Source organism: Aphelocoma coerulescens, chromosome 3 (assembly GCF_041296385.1).
Source record: "Aphelocoma coerulescens isolate FSJ_1873_10779 chromosome 3, UR_Acoe_1.0, whole genome shotgun sequence".
Taxonomy (NCBI): Eukaryota; Metazoa; Chordata; class Aves; order Passeriformes; family Corvidae; genus Aphelocoma; species Aphelocoma coerulescens.
Window position 1 is genome coordinate 6,185,601 of NC_091016.1, and position 27,769 is coordinate 6,213,369.

General features: G+C 41.9%; 1 protein-coding gene across 7 annotated transcripts in view; it reads left to right on the forward strand.

The window, feature by feature from the left end:
* Nucleotides 1-27,769, forward strand: part of PLCB1 (phospholipase C beta 1) — a 382,634-nt gene that overhangs the window by 233,670 nt on the left and 121,195 nt on the right. For all 7 annotated transcript variants that reach the window (XM_069008957.1, XM_069008960.1, XM_069008958.1 and 4 more), the window contains 6 exons: nucleotides 10,308-10,448; nucleotides 16,437-16,516; nucleotides 19,024-19,077; nucleotides 19,619-19,694; nucleotides 24,790-24,890; nucleotides 26,258-26,424. In XM_069008957.1, the coding sequence (XP_068865058.1) occupies nucleotides 10,308-10,448; nucleotides 16,437-16,516; nucleotides 19,024-19,077; nucleotides 19,619-19,694; nucleotides 24,790-24,890; nucleotides 26,258-26,424 (619 nt within the window). The remainder of the gene's footprint in view (nucleotides 1-10,307; nucleotides 10,449-16,436; nucleotides 16,517-19,023; nucleotides 19,078-19,618; nucleotides 19,695-24,789; nucleotides 24,891-26,257; nucleotides 26,425-27,769) is intronic.

Below are 27,769 nucleotides of genomic sequence, written 5' to 3' on the forward strand. Positions count from 1 at the left end.
TTGAATTGAGGAGAATTGTTAAGTTTGTGCATTAGTGCAGAATTCCCATTATCTCTTGATTTCAGTGCATCACCTGGTGTCGGTGCTTAGTCAAGGATCATGTGAGGTTTTGGAGTGAAAAATATCCTTTGACTCCTTGCACTTTCCCAAAGTTTAATTATTTCTGCTGTGGAAAAGAGCCATCCATAGACATCAGGGATGCAGAAGCGTTCACTGAGAAATGTCTGCTGTTTAAAGAGCAACACCTGCTGTCCCTGTTGCTTTCCCTATGAGCCATGAGGAAAGCTGATAGAAATGGAGAAGTTTGAAGGACCAAGTTTGCTGTAGTTGTCTAAGTGTTCTGTATCTGCAGATGTATAGGCAGAAACATGTATTTATGAGTGAATTTTGGTTCTAGAACAGATGTGGATAATTCAGATGCCCAAAGCTGCTCACTCAAAAGTTTGCATCTGGATTTTTTGGGACCATTTCAATCACTTTCTGCTTGCACTGATTTTTCCTCTCCCATGTCTCGGTATTCTCACGTTGTTTGGCTGCTCACAAGTATGTGACACTCAGGATTTTCATCAGCAGGTTGATGTGTTGTGTTCTTGGAGCCTGATTTAAAATTGATCCAGCCACCCTTTTTATATTCCCTTCACCAGTTAGTTCTCAAAACAGTGGAGTACAAAACCAAGGGCTTAAAATAATGTCCATGGCATCCCTTGAAGAATTCCTCTCTGCAGCTGCTTGCCAAAGACATCAGTGTTTGGATGTCCTTTTCCTAGCAGTGACTGAATGTGTTTCCTCTTCTTTCACAGGTGGTGAAATTGATCTGTCGTTAAACCACCCAAATCCAGTTTCTGCATTTATTCACTGTTGTCTCTCTCTCCTCAGCCAGAAAAACATATTTGTGGTTCTTACTCATACTCCTTGTAGATTTTACTACTTTTTTTTCAGTAGTCATGTTGTCTTCTAAACCAGGAACCTATTTCTGGTCGTTTTTTTCTGTTAGATACTTATTTTAAAAGTTAAAATGTACTTAGAGAAAATCGTCCTCTCTGGAGTAAATTGAAGCTGACCAAGTTTTAAAACAGAATTTTGATTTTTTTATTCTATGTTACTATTTCTCTATTAACTTCACCATCCGAGGCAGTGGCATCTGCCATATGATTTTGCCATGTGATTTTTAGCTGATTTTATGGATTTTCAGAGTCAAGTCCCTTGGCTTTGTGGTACCCTGGCTCCAATTCCCATCAAGCTGGGTTGTCACCAGGAACCAGGACAACTCCATCAAGATCTGCAGGAAATAAGTTCATCTATGCTGGCTAATTTGGCACCAGTTTGTAGATGTCAAGTGTCTGCATGTATTTCTGCTTCTGAATTGTATGTACTAAGGAGCAGTGAAAGTTTTGTGACATGTGACAGTGCAGGACAACTCATCATTAGCCATCAATAATTAATTAGATGTGCCATTAAGAGCCTGTTCTGAGCTCACAGTCTGATTTGCAGGAGCTCAGTAGCTGCTACAGCCCAAGAAGGAAACAATTTCAACTCTTGTTGCATCATCATTGAAATGGCTTATTTTTCTTTCCTATGCTGCAAATGAGTTTCCTAGAATTAAATACTTAAAGGTAATGGGAACACAGTGAGTGTTTACAATAATTAAAATCAGGTAAATTGAAACCTTAGCATTAAGCATCCCATGTGACTTTGTAGTTGAAAAAAATGACACCAAAATGTGTCTCTCAGACAGGTAAGAGAGAACAAAATACTGCTGGCATGGCACACAGGCTCTTCTCTTGTTTTTTCTTTGGTTTTTTTTTCTCTGCTGATGAGTGTATCTGAAATGTTGCAATAATAAGCAGCTCGTTAGTCAGATGTTTTCAATTCTGGCTTTCCGTGTTTCATCTGTTCTGTTTGTGTGGGGTGGGTGGTTGGTGCATTCCGCATTTCAGGCCGTCTGGATGTACACATTTCCACCAGCTAAAAAAATAATGCATTAAAATGCAAGTGATTGTACTGCAGCCCTTGTGGAGCACTCCAGAGCAGCGTGGTGGGATTCCCACTATACCTCTCATTCAGCTCATTTCAAGCATCTCAGATTTTTACAAATGCCAGATAAATGAAGAGCTGATTGTACCTCAACCTCTGAAATAACCCTATTAAAATAACTCTACACAGCAATTCCGAATTGGAAGAACAATGCATGTGAGATTTATAGATAAGTGAAAATTAAGCTGCTGTTCCAGCTATTCCTGCCCTTAGGTGCTGTGCAAGTTGCTGTAGAAATCATTTCATTTAAAGACTTTTTATAGGTTTTTCAATAGCCTCGTACAGACCAAAGAAAATGAGTTCATAAAAGTCACATGAAAATGAGACAAGTTTCTTTTCGCCGCTCTCTGTTCATCTCTTCCTTTAAAATTAAATTGAAGAAAATCTCATGGAATTTTGAGGAAGGAAAAGCAGAGAAGGGAAGTGTGTGTGTTTAAAGGTCATCTTTAAAATAATGAGCCATCTGTAGCTGATAAAAATTGGTAAAAAATGTTCATGAGTTAGAAAACACCTAGAGGAAGGTTCTGAACGGTTGTAGCTGCTTCGTATTTCACCTTTTTAGAGTTGTCATAGAAATTAAGATTTACACTGTGACATGTAAAGTTTTCTCATGTTAATCACTACCACAGCCAAAAGCACTGCAAAACACCACATTTGGTCTGATTTTACTTAGATGGTTTATACTGTCACTTGTTTTTTGTTAGAACACACAGTCTTGCAGACAATTTAAAACTCAGATACCATGAACCTAGAAAAAAAACATCTTGAGAAATACGAACATTAAGATGGAAAACTAAAAAAATATCCAGGCTGAATATTTGCTTAATGTTCTGTCATGAGAGCATGAGAGACCCAGGGAAGCTGGATTTGGATCACTTGAACTGTGAGAAAGATCAGAAAAACAGGAATGAGGTGACCCTGGTTTTGTCCCTGGGCTTTTCCTCAGCACGTACAATTCATTCTCTTTGTATTTCAGATAAAATCCTGGTTTCACTGTATATGGCATAGATATCATTTGGGTCTCTCTCTCCCTTTTCGCCCAGAAATCGATCTGATTATGTACTGTAAGTAGTATCTTCACCAGAAGTGGCACTGAATATCCATCAGGGAATTTATAGTTCTGGCTCCAGTAAACTTTTGCAGCACATCTGGTACAGAAATCGTGGTGTCATCGAAAATGGTTGAAAGAGACCTGTCAGCCTGGCTGCCCAGCGCATCAGCTGCTGCCTCCAGCTGGGTGTGCTCTGTGAGCTTCCAAAGGATGCCTTCTGTCCTCCTGGTGTGGTGGCTGACATAGGACTTGATGTTTTCTGGGGGGGGTGTCCCTAAGTGTTATAAAAATACTAATTACTCACATTTTATGTTTTTAAATAATCCATGTCTTGCAGTGTGGGTATTGTAGAAAGCATGAATTCATCCTGCATTTTCAGAGCTCGCAGTTGGAATTATATTTGGAAATGCCTATTGACACAGTCCTCTCTTTTCCAAAGTTCATTTGTACAGGCAGAGATTTGCTCCCTGTTATTCCTTTGCCAAAGAAAAATATGTGTTAAGCTGGCACATACTCTCTCTTCCTCAAAAGTTGTACATCACAGAAAAAGAAGTATCTTTACTCTTCTTCATAACCCGGTCCTGGTAAACTTGAGGTATTGATGCTCTTTCTTCAAGCACGGAATTGGATGAAGCTATTTTAGGGCAAACAACCATTGTTCTGGACTAGGTGTTTCATGGAGAAGGTTAATCAGCATTGGCTGTTTGAGGTGTGAGTTAGGGTCTCCTGTCCTCCCTGACAATATCTGTGGGAAGAACAGAGATTTTAGTTTCATCTGAGGTATTTGGGGTTGCTGCCCGTACCAGATCTGCAGGAGTCAGTGGATGCCTTGGATCTCCTTCCCTAGGGACTGACTAAATCATTTCTGACTCCTTTTACCTCATACTGTGTTATATGTCAGAAATATTCCACTGTACTAACTGAGCAGATGGCCAAATTGAGACCGGTTCAGATGATTGAGAGCATTTTTTAAAGAAGCTACCTCTTGTTTTGTGCACACTGACTTGCTTTGCACAGAAATGGTGCCTGGATGACTTGGGTGTTTAAACAAGATCCTGGCTCTATTTTTGTGCATAGGTAGCTATGGTGATATCATGACAAATTTGGAATCCATTCTGAAACCTTAGAAAGGAGAAGACATTTATTTGCAAATATTTTGGTTATGTATTGATCTGATACTCTTTTGTGAGATGTGTGAAGACATTATTTGCAATAAAACCATACTGCAGCGTTTATTAGGCGAAATATATTTCTGGTTTAATGACAACAATTTTGGTAAGGATAACTCGATATTAGTAAATCCATTTAACTATCGAACTTCCTGTGTATTCTGTGTAATGAAAGAGAGTTTGGAGAACACTGTTTGGAATATCTTTGATGTAGTAATTGGAGTGTATTCATTTCATGTGACTGTCATTAAGACAGACAGACAAAATCTTGTCACTGAGTTTTGTCCATGTAATTCCCATGGATGGATATTCTCCTTAATCAGTGAGAGGGATTGCTGAAAGATAAACTTGAGAGTTTTGTATTTGTTCTCAACAAAGGAGGGAGAGAAGAAAGATTTCTTTGAAGGATGAGTCTGTCAATGCACTTGATGGGAAGTTCTTAGTGGTGTGTGACACAAAGGGTGTTGGAACCAGCTGTGAAATCTTCGTGGGGATTGTTAGCAGTGAATTTCAGCCAGTTAAAGAAGGACATTTTGTTTCTGAGGGTCAGGCTTGTGCAGACACAAAGATGAGAAGCAACTCGTAGGTATCAGCATGGACCTAAGAACTGTTGCAGACCAGAGCTGCGTGCTTCACCACAGGTACCACAGGTAGTACAAAATTATTTCAAGAGCCTTAGAAAGCAATTCCTACCTTTAATAGTTGTTCTGTGCTGGGCAGCTTGCACTGAGGAGTTTGGTTGGGTCAGTGCAGCAGAGCTGGGGCTTGGGAACTCAGCTGGAATCCTTAGCTAGCCACAGGGGTAAGTGGTTTGATTTTAGGAGTCACTCAGTGTTTCCTATTTTACTGCACCTAGACCAGCAACTTACCTGGTGCTTAAAGTGCGAAAAGCTGCTGTTTTGAAATCTGGGTCACATCTATGAGATATCCATGCTATCTATATATATGCATGTATTTACATTTTTGTTGATAAACACTGTGATAAGGAATTCTTGAAGACAAGATGTTGTTCTATTTGTAGAAAATCTGTGGGAGTTCAATGGAGTCACAATATAAAGTCCTAATTTAGCAAGGTTCTTTGTTTAATTTAAGCCTCAACCTCGAGTGTTTCCTGGAAAACTCTTTGCATATGTAGCCATCTAATTATGCTTCTTTCCTCCTCTATATTCCCTCTTCTGGGATGCATAAAGAGCTAGAAAAATATAAATGCATTCTTGAATGCTTGGAAATCTCACTTTGATGAGCAGGAAACTAAGATGAAAGTCTGTGCCATTTTTGCTTCAAATCTCTCCTGAAGTTATCAGGACATAAATACAATGATTTGGGATCATGATAGTTACAGGTATTCATACAGACTTTGATAGTTACAGTCTGGAGAATTCTGAAGTACCCTTATGGCTCTGTAAAATAGTTTTGAGAATATTTTGCATTGTAAATTAAATGTCTTCACCAGAAGTTTCTGATATTTAGTTGCACACCTGTTCCAGGAACCCAAGTTGTTCTGATTCTTGATAGGTTTGGCCATCACGTTTTCTTTAACTATCAAACCCCGAGAAAAATCTTAATCTTTAGCATTGCACAGATTCCTTTCCTTTGTAAAGGGATCAGAAGCTGCTCTCCGAGATGGTGCTGCTGCTTTGAGAAGCATCTGTAAGAAAAGGGGGCTGACCTGCTGCTCCCTGGTGTGATGAAATCAGTGTTGAGTGCCACAGAACCTCATGGCAGCCTTTTATAGCTGTGGATGAAAAAACCAGAACGTTTCCACAGACAGATGGTGTGTTGCAGGTTTTAAGAAAAGAAGAAAGTTTAAAGAGCTGGTGATACTAATAAAAGATGTTACGGTATTTGCTGAGCTGTGCAGAGCACACACTAATTGGGACTTCAGGGTTAAGACCTACATTTTAGTAACACCAGTCACAGTGAAAGCAGAGATTGTAATGTGGCTGAGGTGCCTCTCTAAGTTTATGTTATTCTTACGATTTGCAGCGAAAGAGAAATACAGCGGGAGAAAGTTTTGGAAGTCTGATTGAAATCTATTTTTATCCATCTGTCTACAGGACCCTGGTTTCTAACAAAAAGGCATTACTTTGCATTTGTTTGTGAAAATTGTAGGAATTCCATAAGCTTTTATTTATTTCAATTTTTTTAATGTTTCTGGTGAGTTTTTTCACTATTCTCTATTTCCCATTGATTTAAGGTATATTTTCTTGGATAAACCAAATAGGGAAGGTTTTTTCCCAAATGAGCAGGTAGTCCTCTAGCCAAACTCTAACCTCAATTTAACATGACTTATTTGATTTTTGATAGATTTTAAAGCTCTTTGTGCTGCCAACACCATCCTTATCACCACCTCCATATTTGCCTGCTCACAAATTCCATCTCCCTCCGGGAATTTAAGCATTGTCCCAATCAAAACACTGATTTTCCTGACCTGATCCTGGGGCAGTCTTCAGGCACCTCCAGTTCATGAGCTGAAGCTCCTACTGGACTCCAGTGGAAGAGGAAAACCAAGCTGACCCCTGGGCCTTTTGACTGGAAGAAGCAAAGGGATGGCTCCTTTGTCAGGAAACATGAAAGACTTAAAATGTTGAGCTACAAAGGGAACTTTGATGAGTTATGTGGGTATTGCCAACAGCTGCTGTTTATTGGCCATCCCATGGGCATGTTCCCAAACTTCAGTAGCTCAGGTGTTCTAGAAATTACTTTGATCAATATTAAATAGGTGTAGTTCTTCTGAGTGTCCATCAAAGAGCTCAATATGTTGCTAATAAGGCCCCAGTGTAGCAAAGAGCTTATCCCAAGCCACAGTTCGAAACAGCAGCAGGCTTTTCGGTGTCATTTCCTAAAATGGAATTATCCAAATCAAAATAATCCATTTTACTTAAAAGAAGCTAAATTTGGTCTTGCTGCTTGGTTTGGCTTTTTTTCCCGTGTGCTTTCCTGCCATCTCCACAGGAAAACCTGCTGACATTTTAAAAAGAGCTTTGATTCATAGAGCATTGATAGTCTTCAAGATGTTGATAAAAGGATATTTTGCTCATCTCCTTAGGAGTGTTTGCAGCAAAGGGTGGTAACAAGGGAGCAGAGCTGTTCATGAGGAATGTGGGAGCTGGCAGTGGGCTTTGGTGTATGAGAACTTCAGATCTAAGGACTAATTATGACCTAGATCATCAGCTAAGGGTGAGGTTGTCACTGACAAGTGCATCTGTCACCTCTCAAGGGAAAATACACCCAAGGCAGGGGTCAAAGAGGGTGTGAATCATGTTAGCATCAACATTATTCTCCTGCACTGAACTTAAAAATATAAAATCTAAAAAATATATATGAAACCAGCTATAAAAATATGTATTTTGAGTCTGTGGAGCACATAGGTTGCACTGAGACAGCCCAGGACATGTGGTGTATTCCTTTTATTAACAGCTGCTGGATGGTGGCTGGATAATGCACTGCAGTAATGGACTGTGTGCTTCGAACTTTGCTAGACAAGTCTTAAACAGAAAGAGAAATTCAATGTTTGTCATTCAAACACAGCAACCCAAAGAGGATGGTCTGCCTAATTGCTTGCCTGTAAAACCTGGTGAAAAAAGTCTTTGGTTTGTAAAACTAAATTCATACTCACATTGCTTGATTTGCCACTTACTTTGCGCTTCTACAAACCTTACCGAGCCAGAGCTAGATAACTTCTCTTTTGATGAATTTGCTTGGAAAAGGCATCTCATTTCAAATATGTTTCTTTTTTTATTCTGTGGTGCGTGGCTAATGCGTATCTTAGTCTAACTGGGGTGTGATTCATCACTGAGACATCCCTTGGCCGACTGTAAATACGAAAGAAAAAGGTTATCTTCTCTCTTCTTTTGTTGCTACGATTGCAGTTCATCATCCGGAGTGAAACTGTGAGCAGGAGGTTGAGCCAGGGAGAGGGAGAGAGGAATGACAATGATGTGAAAGGGAGTGAAGGCAGATAGACAATCCTGTTCTGTCTGAGCCCAGAAAGAATGATGCTGTTCCCAGACAGGCCCTTGAGCAGAGGCATTTATCTGTCTGATTTGGGGGTTGAAATGGTAGAGGGTAAAAAGGAGATGGATTCTCATCTCCCGGAGACATAAAACAAAGCTTTGTAACATCCAGCCTGTAAATAAAAGAGAAAGTAACCCATCTAGTAATACACCATGACTGACTTAGCAACTGCAGGGCATTTCTTTAGCTCTTCTCCCAGATCTAAATGATACCATTTCTTTGTCTTTCTCCTTTGAATCCTCATCTCTGAAACACAACTACTATTTTTGTATCCCTCTCTTGTTTTTCTCTCCTGTGAAAGCCTGTGATTAACTTGTTTACCCACGAAAGCATCTTTGTCTCGGAGCACAGTGATATTCCCTTTACAGAGCCCTTAAATAGGATTATTCTGTCTGTTTTCCTGTAACACTTGCCATCATACCAAGTGTTTAAAGAGACTCACATTTATGATAGACAGCCTTGTACTTTCTTTCCAGTTTCTATCTCATGCTCCAGAAATGCTTTCCTAAACCTGGTGAAGTGTTTGGTGAACACACATACAGCTCCATTGCCTCCAGGAAGATATGATACCAATCAGGTGATGCCCTTTAGATTGATGTCCTGTTGGTACAGGATTTCCTGCAAGATCCCTGAAAAATGGCCCTTTTTGTCATCTTAATCTTGTTATATTAAATTTAATTGGTATCAATTGGTGGAAATTCAGATACTTATTCAAAAACTTATTAAATATTAAGAATACCACAAACACTGAACATATGCAGGCAGTGGGGGGAGAAGGTTCATGGGAGAGTGAAATGTAAACTGCAGTAGATTTTTGTGTCAGTTTTGAAATAATTTGATCTCTACACAGAATCTGTCATCCATCAAGGATTCTGTTTGCTGGCCTTTTTTTAGTTTTTGCAGGAGACTGAAAAGTCTTGCCTTCTAGGAAACCTGAGCTTTCACATTATACGGGCCCTTCTCAAAGGACTGAATCCAGTCATGCAGGGCAGCTTTTCATCTGTCTTTATAAACTTCACCGTGAGGCCAAGGACTAAACAGTTTTCTTAGTTTAAAACACAATGAGTGCATTTCTGGGAAATGGTGCAGTCTAATAGAACCGAGGAGAGTCACCCAATAACCTGAGGGTTTTACTCACACGCTTAGGTTGCCAATGAAGCTGAGGTTCAGGCTGTTAATAGCTGATAAAAATCATTGAATGTACCTTTCCTTCACAGAAGTGTTAGTCATTCCTCTCTCGAGGCTGGAACAAGGTGCCCATGGGAGGGGCTGAGTCAGCATCCCTGGAGGGGTTTAACAGAGGTGTAGATGTGGCATTTGGGGACATGGGTTAGTGGTGGACTTGGTAGTGCTGGGGGAACAGTTGGATTCGATGCTCTTAAAGGTCTTTTCCAACCTAAATGATTCTGTGATTCTGTATTAGATATAAACTGGGAAAAAAAGGCTAAAAGCTAAATCTAAATGGAATCTAGCTAATAATTTAAATAATACATGACCTTTTGAACATGAAGAAGAAAGAGGAGGGCAACGCTAAAATTCCATTATTCATTTCATAGTGTTTAAGAAAGTTAATTCCAGAAGTCATCTTTATTCCTTAGGAGAAACTGAGTTCTCATTTTCAGTTTTATTTAAAATTCATTAAAATCACAGGGAATCTCTCTGCTGAGGCCAGTAGCCTTTGGACAGATTGTGTTGTTCTGACAAGCAACACAGTTTGTGTTTGCTTAACTTCTGAGGCAAAATAACTGAAAATAGGAATGTGCAGCCATCAGCTGGACAGCTCTGAGTCTGTACAGCACCAATATAGAGCTCAAAGGCTTTAAGGATTTACAGCAGTGATTTCCTTTTTATTCTGGGTTAATAACTGTAAATATTTTAATGAGCCATTAACTGGATCAGAACCTAGTGCCATCATGTTGAAAATGTTCAAAATAACACAAGTTTTCAAAATAGAAGTATTTGCAATTTTTGCACCCCTTTTAGTGTAATATATTTGCAAAAGGTTTTTAATTATTTCGTTGTTATTTCACCTGCAGGATCCGAAGCTGCGTGAGCTGCTGGATGCTGGGAACGCGGGGGGCCGGCTGGAAAATCGGATGATAACTGTTGTGTATGGCCCAGACCTGGTCAATATATCCTACTTGAACCTGGTGGCATTCCAAGATGACATAGCAAAGGTAACACACCTTCACCTGTCATATCAACTTCGGGTTTTGGAAGTAATCTTTCGAGATATGGATAAATGAGATGAAAGTGGGAATTGCTGTGAAGTGAACTGCAGTTCTCTTCTGGAGCTGTACCACTCAGTTCCAGAGAAGAAATGTGCAGTCTTTTTGTGTTTTGGTTTTTTTTCAAGGAGTTTATTCAGCAAGATTTATGCCCCTGATAAGTGTGCTCATGTTCAGAATATTGTTTGTAAAGCCCAAATAATCACTGTGAAAATAGTGGTGCACACAAATTTTACCTCGGGTACGAGATGTTACCCTGTGACTCCCCAAACACACATCAATATATTTCAGTAGTAGCATCCCATTTTGCCTGCTGAGAGCCCTTGATAAGACTTGTGGAGTCAATCATTGCCTTAGAAAAGTATTTTTTCCATGCTGGTCCATCAGGTCCCTCTTTCCAGCCCACAACATAAAACAGTGGTGCATGCCACTACAACTGAGATTAGTACACATTTTGGGCTTGGGTTTTTTCCTTCTACTTCCAATTTCTCTAGAATTCAGTTCTGTTTAATGAAGTGGGAGCTCTTTGCTTTATCTATTTCAAACAGACATTCCAAAGCTTCTCCTCTTTCTACTTCCACTCATATGGGTACGCTCTGATCCCAGCCTCCAGACATCCATGCACAGAACACTTTCCTACGGGCATTTTTACATCCTGGAGTTCACTAGATTGTGCTAAAAAGAGATTCTCTGCAGCCTGCTGTGATTTAACAACAGCAAGGAGTTATTTTGTCACCTCACAGGCAACAAGGATTGTTAGACCAGGTGCAAAAAGGTCATAGGATGAAAGCCTTCAGCTAGGAGGGGACATTTTTGCTTGCCAAATTTATGTTTCTGCTAATCTTCTTTAGCCAATTGGACAGCTTGGCACAAACATGATTTCCAATTTTTTTTTGACACGGAAGAATAGAAACAAAAAGAGTTCGTGGTGGTCCATGAACAGCTGAGAAGGAAGTGCTGTCCTCAGACTTGAAAGTGTACAGCTGTACTCCACAGGGGTGGGTGAGAAACCTTAACACTGCAGAAATGAAAGTGATTGAAATAACTCTTCAGGAAAAAAAGGAGCTATGTTTATGATGGAAAATGAAAAGGTATGCTAAAGCTTTACCAGCAGAAATTGTTGTCCCTTATCAAGGAGCGGGGAAAATCACCCAAATCAGAAGCTTATGTCCTTCTTTTTCACTTTCCTGTCTAGCCAGCGGTCAGTGAGCCATAATCTATTTGCTAAAACAGCACAGAAATGGGTATTTTAGGGCTATTTTCTGTTTGATAATGGAACCTTAAAGTACAGTGGATAAAATCCTGTTTTATAAAAGCTTGGCTGCCCTAAATCTTGAGTAACTCCTACCATCCGAGTAACTAAAAATCTGAGTCTTTCTTTTTATTTGTAAATGCAATAGAGCAAATAAATTAATATTTGATCAGTTGGGCACTATGGCCTGGGGATGCAGTTTTTAAGGCATTGCAGATTAGCCGTGCTTGCTTTGAGGTCGCATTAAGTATCCTGATTGTTTGAATGAAGACAGTTCTGATCACTGTTGAACACATCTAAAAACTCCTCCCTTTTTAACCTGTTTTCCAACTTCATATGAACCAGAACACAGAATCTGGTCTTTATTGGTCTTTATATTGAAGTTGTAATAAATAAGCACATCAGGCACAAATCATCTCTTCAGGGAGCTCTGGGGAGGAATGTCAGTACAAGACGTTTTCAATGACACACTTGCAAATTTTGACCCTTCTGATGTTCTAGGGAAAGCAAGTGCCAGTGGAAATCTCCCCCACCTTTCCTTTTCAGTGCATGAATATTTTTTGGTTAGCCTTTCATTTGTGATACCTTATTCAAGTTGTGTGGCAAATGTTGACCAGACCTCCCTTAAGGAGAAAGGCAAAGTAAACTGTAATGGTCTTAATGAGGCAGTTAAAATTACTCAGTTATAGGGTTTTCTCCCTTTGCAGAGGGCTGCCTTTTCTGCTGCAAACTCTGCTTGTCACATCCCCTGGCCAAGCTATGGGGAAATTAGGAAAATGCAGGTCTTGGGTTATTCAGCTTGCCTCAGATGTGCTCAATAGAAATGTCAGTGTGCTGGTTTCTGTTCATGCCTCCGGGAGAAAGTAACTGGTGTTTATAGCACATCAGTGGTGAGCTGAAGGGCACCAGGTCTGTTCAAGGGATGCAGCTTGAAATCCATCAGGCACTGGTCTGAAGGGCAGGCAGGAAGTTGTGTCCTGATGGGGAAGAGAAGCAGCATTGAGAGAGCGCTCGCTCATTATCATTTGAGAATGCCTGCCTGGGGTAGGATTTATTTGTGAGCATCCACAGAGTGCTAGAGAAGCAGCAGAGGTTTATTCTCAAACCCTACTCTGAGCAAATGCTCTTTTTCTCTGTCTCCGTTCCCAGCATTAAGAAGTTCAACCTATCAACCTCTGTCTGCTCTAGAGTAGTTCATTCTCTTCCCAAATCCAGTAGCTTCAAAAATGAACATCTTGTTTTTCCCATCTCTTTCCTCTCACTCTCTTTCATGCTTCTTGTGCCAGCTCTCTTCTTTCTGCACTGCCAGTCCTGGCCATACAGGCCCCTGTCCAGAGCCCAAGGAAATCTGTTTCTCCTCGGTTGGATGAGCTTTGGGTGAAAGGCATCACTAAGAGCTGATGAATTCCTCCATAAGTAAAATGATGTCATCAAGGATGATTCACAAGTCACGCTATACTATTCTTTCCAGCATACATCTTTATTTTTCTAGCTTCCCCAGTGTATGTAAGAGCTTGATCAGTAGAATAAAATGCTAAAGCAAGCCACATAAATTCACATCCACTTGATATGGGGTTTTTAAAATAAAATTCTGAAAGTGTTGAGTTTCAGCAGCTTGCTTTGTTAACCTCCCACCAAAAAGAAATGTGCGAGGAACATTGCCTTCACACGTAGTCAGTCCTGATTTGAAGGAAGTGTTTTCAAGACTGTGCTGCCTTTTCTTATGAAAAAGGTCTCATCTCTTCTGTTGCACTGAGTGTTTTATGATATCCTTATGCATGCAGTGGAAGAGGGATTACTTCACTGAGCAGCACATTTCCAAATGAGCTGCTGCTCATGTGCTACCTGCCGAAGCACAGAACAGCTGAATTATTCGTTAGCAAAATTCACAGGAATGATAGAAGATGAACTGGCATGACAGGATGGAGCCAAGAGGGGATCAAGTTCAGGAAGCTCTTATCATGATGGATGTGACTTGCTCGGAGTTGAAGATCAGAAGGCTGGGTCTGTCTGCTCCCAGATGGGATCAATGCCAGGTTTGTTGGCACTGCTGCAGCCCTGTTCCAAAATGCCACATTTGTATTTTCCCATTGTGTCCCATCTGTACAGAGGCTGCAGCGCCCATGGTGATCCATAGGCTGCTGTAACCTTCCCACAGTTAGCTGTTTTCTCTCCACACAGAGCAGCTTTCCATCCCTTGGAGTGCTCTCTGCCAGCGCTGCCTGCTGGAATCACTGGTAAAGAGTTGGAGTGTGGGCTCTGCTCTCTGCCATGCAGCAAACCCAAGGAAATGGAGCCATTTGGTAGCTGAAGCAGCAAGGCACATCTTGACTCACAGCTTGGTGAGAGCCCATCAAAGTCAGTCCCAAGCATCTCTCTGTTTTTTCAGCTCTGTCCTCAAGGCTGTTGTTCCCTCTCCTGCCAAGGGTTCAGATCAGCAGCTGGAAAGATGATGTGATCCTTGGCAGATCTTCTGATCTTGGCTTTTTGGCTGTGGCTCTGGGGTGGCTGGACCCTAAAATGGGAGAGACAGTGAGCAAGTGTTGCTTGTGACCTGGTTAGAAATGGCTCAGCCTGCAGGTAGCCCTGGGAATATTTGGCAAGAGCGATGGGATTGCTTTGGAGATCCAGGAAAGGAACAAAATGGAACAAATGGCAAGACTGCTTATATAAATAATGTGTGTGACAGGCACATAATAAATGAGTTCCCCTTACATTCCTGTCAACAAGCATTCGGACAAAGAAAAGGAAGAGCTGGGGCTGTGGGGTACTCTTGAAGCGCCCTGCCTCTGTTTTATACAAAATATTTCAGCTTCAAGCCCAGCAGAAGCAGCGAGATGAAAACAGTCTATCAAGATCTGTTAAAAGCCAGCGTATTTTCAATTTCTAAATAATATTTTGTGTTGCTGTTAATCTCTGCAGCCGTTAGTGTCACAGGGAGAGGTTTGAGCAGCTATTATTAGTGCCTAAACAAAGCAGTGTTTACAAGATGAGCCTATTTTGAGCCTGGAAAAATGAGTTGCCAAGAAGAAAAACAGATGCTGCACTTAATACGCTCTCTGCTCCAAGAGTCACAGCAAAGCAGTTGTGCTGCTGACAAACCGGACTCCTCCTCCTCTGCTTTCTCACGCTCCTGATTTTTCAAACTAGACCTAAGAAGGAAAAACAATTAAGGGAGAAAAATGGCAGTGGTCTTGAGAAGGTGGAGGACTATCTCAGCAGCACTGATTTGCCTCCAGAACAAGTCTCTGTTCGAGGGAAGAAGGCTTCTCTTCCAGAAACACCAGCCACAGGAGAGGTGTTATCTCAGCTGCTTAGGGATGAGGTGGTGGATGGGATGGACTTCAGGATCTGAGAGCTGAAGGATATCAAAGGCCACTAAAACGCTGGGCATACAGGCAGCCTTATCTATTCCTCCTTGGGAGCAGTGGTGCGAGACCAGTTTCAGGAACAAGGTCTGATAACGTCAGGGAAAAAACCTTAGCACATAAAAACAATGGAAAAACCCCCCAGCTTCTGAACCTCAAATCAATCTCCTGGTCGTGTGGAAACATGAGGCTTTTTAGGTAAAACAAGCTAATAAGCTCCAGAGTGACACAGGAACATTTGTTTCATTGGAAGTCACTGCTATTTCCCATCCCTATCCATTTTTGTCAGAATGAAATCTTCCTTCTTTTTTTTTTTTTTTTTTTTTTTTTTTTTTTTTTTTTTTTTTTTTTAAATTTTTCCTCAGGAAAAAGAAAAGCCAAGGAGAAGGGAATACTTCCCAAAGAGTGTAGCAGTGGGAATCTTGGATTTGGACTGTTATGAGAGGAAACATAATTTTAGTTTGGAACAAAACTCAGAAAGCTTTGTCAACTAAAACAAAAAAATCACATTGTTTGCAAAGGCACTGCTTGTTTTCTTCCCTTTCTTTTAATGGGGTGAAACAAAGCCAAGCCAAAACTGCAGTTGTGATTAAAAAGATTTGCAATTAAAGATTGTGAATAAGCACCGACTTAGAAAGGAAAAACACACTGAAGTTGTCAATGAAAAGCTGCAGGAGAGACCTGCAAGGGAGGAGAGCAGGACAAACTCTGAGAGTCTAAACTTTGCATTATAATCATGGATCAGCCATGCTGGGAACCCAGGAACGGTCAGGGGTGCAAGGGAAGGAATTGAGCAATGTGAAGCAACCTGGTCTAGGGGAAGGTGCCCCTGCCTATGGCAGGGGGTTGGAACTGGATCCTCATGGACATCCCTTCCAACCCAAACCATTCCATGATTCTATGGCATTTCTTCCCTACGTTGGGAAGAGCGAAAAAAATTTAGTGAGGGATAGGACCACAGAGTAAGAATGTACAATCAGGGGGAAAGAGCTCTTTGGAGTTGCATGTTCCTTGCACACCAGAGTAATTGAAATGTATTCCTGTATATTTCTGCTGGTTGGGAGGTTTTTTAAGCTTTTTTCTTACATTGGCTGGTAAGATCTTGTATAGAGTCAGTACTTTCATTTGTAACAGCCTTCATTTTTTTTGCAGCACGAAAAAATCAGGTCTCACAAATGAGGGAAGCTGTAATTGGAAAAATCAAGTTTAGGCTCTAACTAGGCCCTTTTTTTTGAAAGCATAATTAAAAAAAATATTTTGCATTGTGTCAGTAAACATCTAAACTGAGCCTCATTTATTCACTTTTTCTCTTCATAGGAATGGTCAGATGAAGTGTTCAGTTTGGCAACAAATCTGTTGGCACAGAACATGTCAAGGGACGCGTTTCTGGAAAAAGCGTAAGTGGCCCTCGCATGTCATGCTGTGGGTGTTGCTCTTCTCTCTGCGTCATTTTCCTCCTTGCTTCTTACTCACCTTGTCATCTATTGTTTCTGCTCTGGTGACTTGTCACTTCTGTAAACACAGGTCCTGGTTCTTACGGTTTTAAAAAGCCTGTTATCTAGAAGTCATCTAAACAAAAATCCTTTTTAGGGTTCTCCTTGCAAACTTAAATCATTGCAAAGAAACCCAGAATTAAATTCTCCCTGCCCCTTGTATAGTGGTAGCTTCAGCTGTAGGCTGCAGATCTCCATTTAAAAAGAAAGAATATTCTGGACTGACTTGCTTCTGGTTTGTTTTCCTTTTTGGATTTTATTGATAACAAAACAAAGAGAAATGCCAGAAGTCCCTTTTCCTCAGTCCGATCTCTCTGTTTCCATGTGATCCAGAGAGAGAGAAGCTGGGATTCCGTTCCTCTGGATTGCTTGGCAGAGTGGGCAGATTCTGAGTTGCTCTCCATGAGGTAGAAAAGCTGTTTGTCAGAATGTTTGGGGTGAAATACACACCTAAAAGGGAAGAGAGCTAAACTTGAGGTTAGCAATTCTCAACTGATGAGAAGTGTGTGGGCTGAGGCAGTTTTGTATAAATGACAGCTTTGAGAGCAGCGTGGCAAAGCCTGCTGGAAAGTGCTGGTGTTGAACTGGGTACTCACTGGCCTTTCGGGGTTCTAAAAGAGGGGATGCACCTTCCCCAGCCTATGAGTTAGCTGCTTAAAGTCACCTTAGTGTGTCCCCCTAACACTTTTCCCTGCTCACAGGCAGGGGCTCAGTCCAGCTAAATACTAAACTTAGGCTCCTAAAAGTTCCTTCCATCCAAAAAGCAAGTTAACGCCCCCTTTTCCTGGGCTTTGTGAGGGTGTGAATGGCTAATTTCATTAGCTGCACCATAGTTGGTCAGAGTGTTCCAAAGTGCTTAACTTTAATCCCACAGAATCATAGGTGCCTGTTCTGGGGAGGAGGGATGTGCATGTGTGGGTGTGTGTTTCCTTCTCACAGCATTTGTCTTGGTGCAGCTGGAGTCCACAGAAATTCTTGAGGCAGCTCTGAACAGTGGATGTGGCTGGAACTACAGCTTTGTGTCTGATAATGGTGTATTGGGACAGCAGGGATGTATTAGGCAAACAAAATCCCAAATGGATTGGGACATTTGACATTTCCTAATGGCTCTGCATGTTGGCAGTGGCTGATGTGCTCACCTGAGCAGGTGACTTCCTTCAGCTCCATAGGTTGGAGATGGGTTTTAACAGTGATTTGGTTCTACAATTTCTTTGCCCCTCAAATCCCCGGGTGGCCACAGGGCTCTGCTGACAGGTCTGTGGTGGGGAGGGTTGGGGCTGTACCTAATGGGACTTTTCCTGCCCAGATCAGAGCAGAAATGTGTCATCACACAGTACAGTAGAGCCAGTTTTGTTTGGAGCTATTCTTTGGCAGTTTTTCAAGCCATATTAATTAAAGATGAAGTCACTGGACACACTGTGTAGATTCAGTCGCAGGCAAGCATGGCATTCCCGTGTCTTTTTCCGCTAATTAATAAATCACTTGGAAACTGTAAGGTTTCCCAGCTCCCCTGCACAGATGCCGAATCAGTCACTTAAGAAATCTATGACTTTGAAGATGAAATTATTTCCCCTCATATGTAGTGTACTAAGCAAAGGGTTGGTTGGAGTCCTTGTCAGAACCCTTTTGTTGAAATAGAAAAACAAATTGCATTAGAGCAGAGTGAAGGGGTTTTTTTTAATGACATTCAGTTCCTTGGAGCATTGGAAGTACAATGATAAACAGCTTGAGAAGCTTTTCCCCATCTTCTGTTATTTCTAACTTCCTTGGCTGTAGAGGAAAACACTCAATGTGACCAAAATATAGTTAAATATTTTTAAAAACAGAAGGCAAAATAAAAGAAACTTCTCCTTTTTTTATTTAAATAACTGCTGTGACTTTTTTGGTTTAATCTACCTCAGTGCTGGGAGATGTGTTTGGTGACACAGTAGCACGAAAGACTTCAGTTTCCAGAAGATGAATGTGAGGAGTCAAGGATTTGGGGAAATGTTCCTATCCCAGTTATTCTGGTATTAGCATGCACTTTGTCTTTGAAGTGGTTGCTAATGGCATTTTCTGCTGGGAAGAAAAGGAAAGTTTATTAGAACCATGCAGCTTCTTCTTCTTTTGGCAGACCAGTGGGTGAAGTGAAAAAGCTGAGTTTTTTAACAAAAACCAAAAAAATCTTCTTAAATATTTAAGTGTTGCCACATTTTTCACCAGATGATGTTACTGCAAAACTCATTTACAGGTACCTCAGGACAGACAATTGAAGGTTTTTACTCAGCAATGATATCCCAACAGGTTTTCATACTGAGAGAAGGAGCTGAGTGGAACTTGCACATGATCAGAGCACTAGCCCTGAGCTAGAAAGGTGGAGAGGTACTTGAAAATGCTGTAAAAATAAAGCCAGGATGCTTTTCTCTCCACAGCTACACGAAACTCAAGCTGCAGGTGACTCCAGAAGGGCGCATTCCTCTGAAGAAGTAAGTGCTGGTCCCTTCCTTACCATGTGCTCTCTGGTGACTTTGGGGTGTGAATATATGCTTGGGATGAGCATGGGGCCCCTGTGCCTAGAAGAATAATTTTACCATCTGTTTATAGCATGTATTGCAGGAAAGAGTGGCCAGTGATACTCAGGATGTCTCTGTTCAAATGCCCTTTGGGCACAGACATTCTGCCTCTCTGCCCTGGTTCATTCCACTTGTGGAAATAAAAAAAAAAACACCATAATTTCTTTATCTCAGGGACATGTTGTGAGGATAAACAGATTGAAATTGCATGTCACTGGTGGAATGAAGAGACCAGTGATAGCTGAAAAAAATACCTGCTGAGATAGGGGCTGGTGTGGGGTCAAGTTAAAACTGTGAGCACTTTTTAATTCCCCTCTGTTACTGAGCAGCCAGCAAATGGACATAAATAGCTAAAGATATAATAGGCTGCTAAGAGATACTCACTCTTTGAGCCACATGGGCCATCAAGGCATGTCTTTAAGCCAAATCCCTCTGTTTTGTCCTCGTTTTGCAGCATATACCGCTTGTTCTCCTCCGACAGAAAACGGGTAGAGACCGCGTTAGAAGCCTGTAACCTTCCCTCTTCCAGGGTAAGCATGTGCAGATCAGCACTGCTTGGATTCTGTGCTGTTTCCTCTCTACTGAGTTTGTTCAAGGCTGATCCTGCTGTGCTGGCTTTGCTGCTGGATGGGTCCTCAGCAGCAGCTCTGGCTTTCCCACACAGAGGTTCCTGATACCCATCTGAGTACCTTTGATTTGAAGTTGTTCAGGGACCAGGAGCACCTGGAAGAAGCCTGAAAGGATTCAAAGAAAGGGCAGAGTTTGTGGGACCTGTCCTGGAGGAATCCTGTGAGGCATTTTAAGAATAGGTGACTGTTGCACAATTTCCAAGGCATGATTTCAGAGCAGTGTTAGCCCGAGGTGTAGCTAATCATGTGATCTATAGCTGGAGATAAGTGACAGGCTAAACCCACCGTGGCTTATATAAAAGGTGCATGAAGTCAATGTTGAAATGCTGTGGTGTGGAAGCAGGGATGCAGCCATTGCATCCTGCTAATCCAGGAGCTCTCCTCAGCCCCCAGAGCATTTCCAGGATGGTACCTCACCCTCAAGAAGGCTTTTTTTCAGAAGAAATGAGCTCGAGCATATGATTCCAGTTAACACTGGAGTCACAGAATCACAGAATAGGTAAGGCTGGGAGGGACCACAGTGGGACCTGTGGTCCGACTTCCCTGCTCAAGCTGGGTTTTAATCCCAGGAAAGCTTCTTGCAGGATAATTCCTATGTTCAGGGGTCCAGGACGTGGGGCAAAACTGTTCTGTAGCAGAGGAGAGCCTGCATCTCCTGATCCCTCCCTCGACTTATACAAAACTCTGTGCTGTGAGGTTTCCTCGACGTTTGCTCCCCCAGTGGTTTAATAGGCCCATTCCTGCAGCTCCAGAAGAACAACGGAGCAAAATCTTCACCAGCCAAACCTCAGACACCCCTTACATGGAGACTTCCCTTCATAGGTTTGGGAGCTTAATTCCATAAAATTCCAAGGAATGCCAGCAAAGTAGGTATAAAATACTATAATAACCTTACCTAAAGTAATATTGTGAGGTTAGAAACATGGAGAGAATAAAGATGAGTTTCCATTTAATTGACAGCATACAAGAAAAGGTGTGCAAAAAAATCTCTGAGGTGCTGCTTTCTGAATTAGCTGATTTATTTCTTCTGTTTACTACATGTCTCTGAAAAGAAAATTTAAATATCATTTGGGTCTTTGGAAGAAACTGCAGCCTTTTTCTGCTATTTATCTAAGTAGAGCCAGTTTTACATACGCACTGCTGGATGCTTGTTGCTGGGATACCATCTTGGAAATTATTCAGAGTATAAAGTAGATCCTTTCTTTGCTTGGGACGGAAGAGAAATACGCTGCATGCACCAAAGAAAACTGTGTTGATCATCTTTGAAAAATATTGCAGAAGGGCAAAACTGAATCTCATGGAGGTAACAGAATGGAAAAAAAGCAGAACTTCAAGTACAGCTCTTTTCCTTTGTGTTCCTGTTTATTTGAACAAGTGAAAGTCTTAGCTTCAACTTCCAGCTTCTCTGCCCTATTGTACTGCAGGACAAATGGTGTTCCCGTAAAGCCTTGGAGCAACAATAGACTCCAGCAGCATGCAAGGCACGGATATCAGGGAGTCTTGCTCAGCAAAACAACACCAAATTAGAGAATTCATGAAAGTCTCTCATGGACATTACCAGTTTAGGCTCTTTGGTTCTTCATATTCATGCCTCTTGAAGATCCTCTAAAGATTTTCTCCCCGAGTTTCCACACTTCTCATTGCTCTGGGAAGACACAGAGCTTGTTGGCCATGAGCTTCACACGATGTTTTGCTGCAACTCTTGGAACTTGGAACTTGGGAATGAATCTTCAAGCCTGGGACAGTCCCTCATCTGCCTTTTGCAGTGACCTGGGCACAGCTGCCCGGGGAGAGTGTCCCTGTGTGGACAAACATCCCCATCCCTCAGCCCCACTCTCTGGGGAATTCTCTGTGTATGTGTTTGCCCGGAGACCTCGTGGCATGACATGCAGGCACTGCATTTAGTTCAAGAGGAGGAAGAGTTCTCATTGCCTGGATAATTGCTTTCATCCTGAGGAATAGCACCAGAGAGAATCTTCAGAGTTGCTGAAAATAATTCCTTTATTTCATATTTAAGGATCTTAATAAGGGATGGATTCTCTGCAGTGCTGAGTGCTCCAGCCCTGATTCAGCTGAGCAACAGAGCATGACCACAGTGGGATGACCCATGGACCTCAAGTCAAGCACTTTTTCAAAGCTTAATTAATGGCTTTATTTAATCTCTCTCTTTCTGGGTCAGAACTGGCCTGTGTAGAGTCTTGCAGGACCAAGCCCTGATTTTTGGAACAGTTGTCATCCAGCAGATCTGAAAGCAGGAGAATCTTCAAATGAGTGTTTAAGCAAACTTTTAAAATATGCCAATGAATTTTTGAGTTTGCCATCTGATTCTCCTATGATTTTTTTAAAAAATCTTGTCTGCTTTTTGGGAGTGGGGTTGCCTTTTTGTCATTGTTCGATATTTCTGTGGTTTCTGGGTTTGGTTAAAGGTACCTTAAATAGAATTTGAAGAGCTTTATTTTAGCTGCCCCTTTGGCTGTTAAGACTGGTTTTTGCCTTCCAGTTAATGTTGAGGTTCACAATGAAGCACCAGGGAGCTTGACTGTTAAAATAAAATAACCAGCTCTTGAGTCCAGTCTGTACAAATAATCTGAATTAGCTCTTGTGCTGCCAAATGTGTAACAGACTGGATACAGATGTTAAAAAAGCAGGCAGGTTACCAGGCAAATGATAAATCAACAGTGCTTGAAATTAGTAGAGAGTCTTAATCACAGAATAAAATTGAATGCCAATATAAAGCCAGGCTGGAAGCGAGGGATGCTCTCGTGTGGTACAGGAGGTTTGTGCTTTGTTCATTGGTGTCAAAAAGGAGATGAGCCCATAAGGTGTGTGGGTGGTTCCTCTGAAATGGGGATGGCTCAGACCAGGCTGAGTAAGGGGGCAGTGTATTTTAATCCCTTTGGGCAGACAGGCTTTTGGAAGCCAGATATAGTTATGTGAGGTTGTGCCTGAGGCAGCTCTCAACTCCCATCTAGATATTTGTGTTTTATAGCCCACTGATTATAATACTGGTAGGAAATGCCTATTAAAAAGTTCTGTATACTTACGCCTGAAGGCTCATGTTGGTTATTCTCTTTGCAGTGGGTGTTTGGAGATAGGGGGAGGCAAACCGAGGTCTCTTAATTGGATCTGAGTGGCAAATCTGAGCCTGGGTCTCAGGTTATTGGAAGAGATCCACATTTGTTCAGCTGAGCACCTTCAAATCCCCGTAAAGCAAAAAATAGTAGCTTGATGGGGGGCTGTAGTTCTGTGGTAATTACAGAATCATTGAAAAGCCCTTGGCTGAGGAGCAGCACCCTGCTGGACAGGGTTATAAGCAGAGGGAGCAGGGGAGGGCGGGGTGCCAGCTCTGACCAGAAAATTCCCAAGCTTTGAGAATCCCAACCTTAAGGAAAATGCAGGCATCAGCACTGAGAGCACCATGGCTCGGATTTATCGAAGTGTTGTGGGTGCAGGTTCAGGGTCACTGAAAGGAGATATTTCCATCTTCTACCTTCAGCTTCCCAACTTCTCCATCCACCCTTGCACTGGATTTAGCAGCTGTGCCACTGGCAAGTTGCCTGGCTCAGGGAGTAATCCCATGTGAAATATGCAGGGATTGAGCCCGTGTAAAATACCCAGGGAGGTTTTGGCTGGGGAAGTTTTGAACCAGTTCACCCTGCAGCCACTTTCAGTTTGCCAAAGAAAGGAGGGCACAAGGGTCTGATGGGGTCACCTTAGAATGTTGGAGTCTGGAGATGGTTATCCAGGCAGAGCAGAGGAACAGCCCAGCTTGGTCAATCTGCTCTTGTGGACAGAAGCACAGAACACAACCCTCTCGAGCCTCTGCGGGTTTCAGATGAAAGGAATCAAAGCGACGCCTGTGGTATCATTTATTTATTGTAACCTAAAGCAGGAAAAATACAGAAAAGTTTCCTTGTGTGTGACAAAGGCTTGAACGGATGCTTCCGGTTCCCTTGGCAACGGTGTTAAACAGGCACAATAAATACAAGCACTGATTGCCCCAGCAGCAGCTCGCTTCCGAGACAGCCGGGTTCCAGAGACCTTCCCAGCAAACAGCTTTGTGCCCAAGTCACACTTTTCCTCCTCTAGTTCATTGTATTTGGGAGTGTGGAGACGCATCCTGTGGGCCCGTGGTGCTCCCAGGGACCACATGTGAGAGCTTTGGATGAAGGACTCTCAAGCTTCATGTAAAGGGCTTACCCAGTCCAGTAATTGCCTCCAGTAATTTGATTTTTTTCAGAGAAAAATGTAGTGAGGATGATGAAATTGTCATCTAGGAGTTGGACTAAATTTAAATTGCTCTAAATTGTAGAAAATGTAAGGAAGAAAAATCCTGGCATATCTTCTGCAGGAGAGCATTTTTATCAATTCCTCTAGAAGAAATCTGATTCCCAAATGTGTTACACTGAGTGTTTAGGACAAAGATGGATGGAAAAGCTGTGCTGCTTGAGTCTTGCCCAGAATTGTGGCATCTTGAACATGTATCTTCAGGAAGGAAAAGACAAAATCGCTGCTGCTGTCAGGGAACAAGTGTATTAGTAATGACACAGTGACCCAGTTTGTTCTCCACTTGTGTGGCAGCTTTGGAAAGATGAGAGACATCCTCATCCTCTGTGACGCTGCTGTTCTGCTCGCTCAAAAACACAGGCTCAGCACTGCTGGGGGTGAGCTCAGAGGCTTCATCAGGACTTACACACCTATTTCTGCTGTAGGTAAGGGGGTTAGATGGGGAGATGTCCCTTCCTCCTCCTTCACAGGTGCTCAGAGATGAGATAACTGTGCCTCATGGAAGCTGATAGATGTGTTTGTACATATTTTTTAAGGATGTACTCTTTAAGCTGCTCTGTTATTCGGGAGAATTTATAATCCTGCAGAACCTGGGCTCCTCTAGATAGCAGGAAGGAAACTAAAATCAGCCAAAAAGTGAGTGATCTGTTTGCAAAGAACATATAAAAGTGTTGTATCTCTCTCTCACTGTTTTTTCCCCATTTCACAGAATGATTCAATCCCTCAAGACGACTTCACGCCAGAAGTGTACAGAGTGTTCTTAAACAACCTCTGCCCTCGGCCTGAGATTGACCACATCTTTTCCGAGTTGTAAGGAAAGACTCTCATTGGTTTATTTATTTCTTTTTCCCATTCATTGATTTTCTGGGCCAGGGATGGCAAAGTAGGTTATTCATAGTATAGCAGCATGCAGTGCTTGCTAGTAACAGATTTAGATGTCAAGCAGAGCTGTTATTTAACCTTGGATCAAGGGTTCCTTCTCTCCCAGGCTTTTACCTACACTTCTGATGGCTTGAGTTTTAAAGGAATTTGTTCCTAGAGGAGCAGAACTGCCAGGTCTTGTTTTTCTGTATTGATCAGGATAGTTTCCAAGAAAGTAAAGAAAGAAGAGTAATAAGCAATAACAGCATGGAATAGGCTTGAGAATATATATAAGCACCCCCAAAAGCTTAATTCGGAGTTGCAAAAAAATGCAGTAACTTTTAGGATTTGTGTATGATGAATTCACACTGTGAAATGAAATTAGCAGCCCGCTACGACTGATTTCATACATTCAGTTATGAGCTCTGTAACTGCTGGTGTTTCTACCCCTTGCAGCAATCCTTGCACTTCCAGTTTCAGCAGAGCCTGATCAATGGAGTCAGAACGTTGAGCAATATGAGAGGAAAGCAGTTTCCAAAATACACCCCACGACCACCAAAGCAATCGATGAATGTATTGTAGCAACACGGCCGTGCTCACAGTCCCCTTTTGGAGTTGTTGTCTCTAAGGCTGGGGTTTCAGAGGAGCACAGCCCTGTCCCAGTTTGCTCCCACTGCACACAAGAGAGGCTTCCCTGTTGCTCCCTAGCAGAGCAGAACTAGGCCAGTCCTGAGTGCTGTAGACAGCCCTGAGCTCATCACCTGGCTCGGAGGCTTCCTGGATTTCCATCTGGGCACAGCTTGTACCCAAACTCAGCTCTTTTTACTGACTCTCTGAATAGGCATCTTTTTGCTTGCATTACAGAGGACCTCGCAGCTTTTAGAAGGTTTATAAAAAGAAGACCCACACAAATTACTAGAATAATGAAGTCAGGGCTGCTGTTATTCAGCAGTAAACCCAAATAGCTGGGCCAGGAATGCTAACAGAGTGTTCGTGGCAAGCTCGGGATTGAATTCCACGGTTGTTCTCTCTTTTTAAAATAGCTGAATTCCAAGAATTCAGAGGAATGAAAGGCTTTTAGCATTGCTTTAAATCTTCCCATTGATGCTTGTAATGCTGAACATTGTCAAAGATCCTCCTAGATGTCTGATGAAGAATCTTTGGCAAAATAAATTAGTCCAGAGACACAGTGGAGTGATGTTTTTGTTGTATGACAGTTTGAATCTTGTTTTGATTTCCTTGGGAAGTTTCAGACATGGAACAAGGTTTCAAGGCAGTGTATTTAAATGCTTTGTTGTTGTTTTAATTTTCTCCAGTGGTGCCAAGAGCAAACCCTACCTTACTGTGGATCAGATGATGGACTTTATAAATTTGAAGCAACGGGATCCACGATTAAATGAGATCCTTTATCCACCACTCAAACAAGAACAAGTTCAAGTGCTGATTGAGAAGTACGAACCCAACAGCAACCTAGCAAAGAAAGGTCAGTGGTTTTCACACTCTTGCTGTACTCAGTTCCGGATTTGAAACAGTAACTCAGTTATCCTACATGCTAAAGCAAAATTTGGTTCAAAATCCAATTGCTTTCCCAGCTCTCTGCTTTTTGGATCATATAGGCCTGTGAGCCATCATGTGGTGCATTTTTAAATGTGTTTGGTTGGTATCAGGTTAGGAAGGATGAGGCTGGTTTCCCTGTTTGCTTTGCAGCGTGTGTGATTGACAGAAGAGTTGCTCTGGTATGTGACCCTCAGCAGAAACCTGACTATCTCAGTGGCTGTTTACCAGCATCTACAATGTAAAATTGAAAGAAAAAAAAAGAGGGACAGCAGAACTAAGAGCATGATAATTCTATCATTTAATAATACTATTAAGTCTAGCCCTCTGCTTTTGGATAAAGTGGCATACAAAGCAAGATGTGAGATCAGCTCACTGTATTTCGTGCTATAATCACAGAAAATTCCCTTTTGAACATCTCAAGTGTTGTGACTTAGCTGGGCTTTCTGCCAAAACCAGTGAAAGAACTCCTGCACAAATCTCTGCAGCTTTTTGCTACCACCACAAGTCTTAAAAAATAGCATTCTGTTTGTGTCTGCATCCTGTTTTATTCTAATCCACACTTCCTAATGATTAGCCCAGGTTTTAATGTGCTTACACCTTAGAAGTTTTAGAGGCATGGGAGTATCCTGCAAAACAGATCTAATATGGAAAAGATTGTTTGGTCCAGAGATTATGAATCAAAAAAGGCACAAAAGTCTAGAGGTTAACTGAAGGCACTCCCTCACTTCTCCCTGGAAGCCTTCTCACCTTGACGTCTTCCTGAAGGAAATTGATGTCACGGTCAGTGTTGTCTCTCAAACACTTCTAATTTTTCCCTTAAGTCTCCTTATTTTTCTAGTCCAATCAAACAGAGTGTTTCCAGAGCTTTTGCTGGAGGGTTAAATCCTGCTTCTTTGCCATATTTATGCAAACTGTCTTCTGACGTCAACAGGAACAGTACCTTGAGTCAATGGAAACACGTTGTGACCTCCTTTCTCATCTGTACAAATATTAGAACAGTACTCTGTGCTTACCTTATTTCTCACCAACAGTAGGAAAGTCTGTTACCTAAAAGATCATTCTTGTTACCCAAATATTAGCACTTCATATAAACCAAATAAAGGATTTATTAGAAGGAGGTGTGCTGGTGTGCCAGAGTCAAAATGGAATCACCTTCTGACTAGCAATAGGGAGGAAGCATGAAACAGAGCCCAGGAAGAAGGATGCTGTGGTGGTGTTTGCTACCACCCTCCAATGGGATTTGTGGGACACCTCCAGCTTTATCCTGTTTA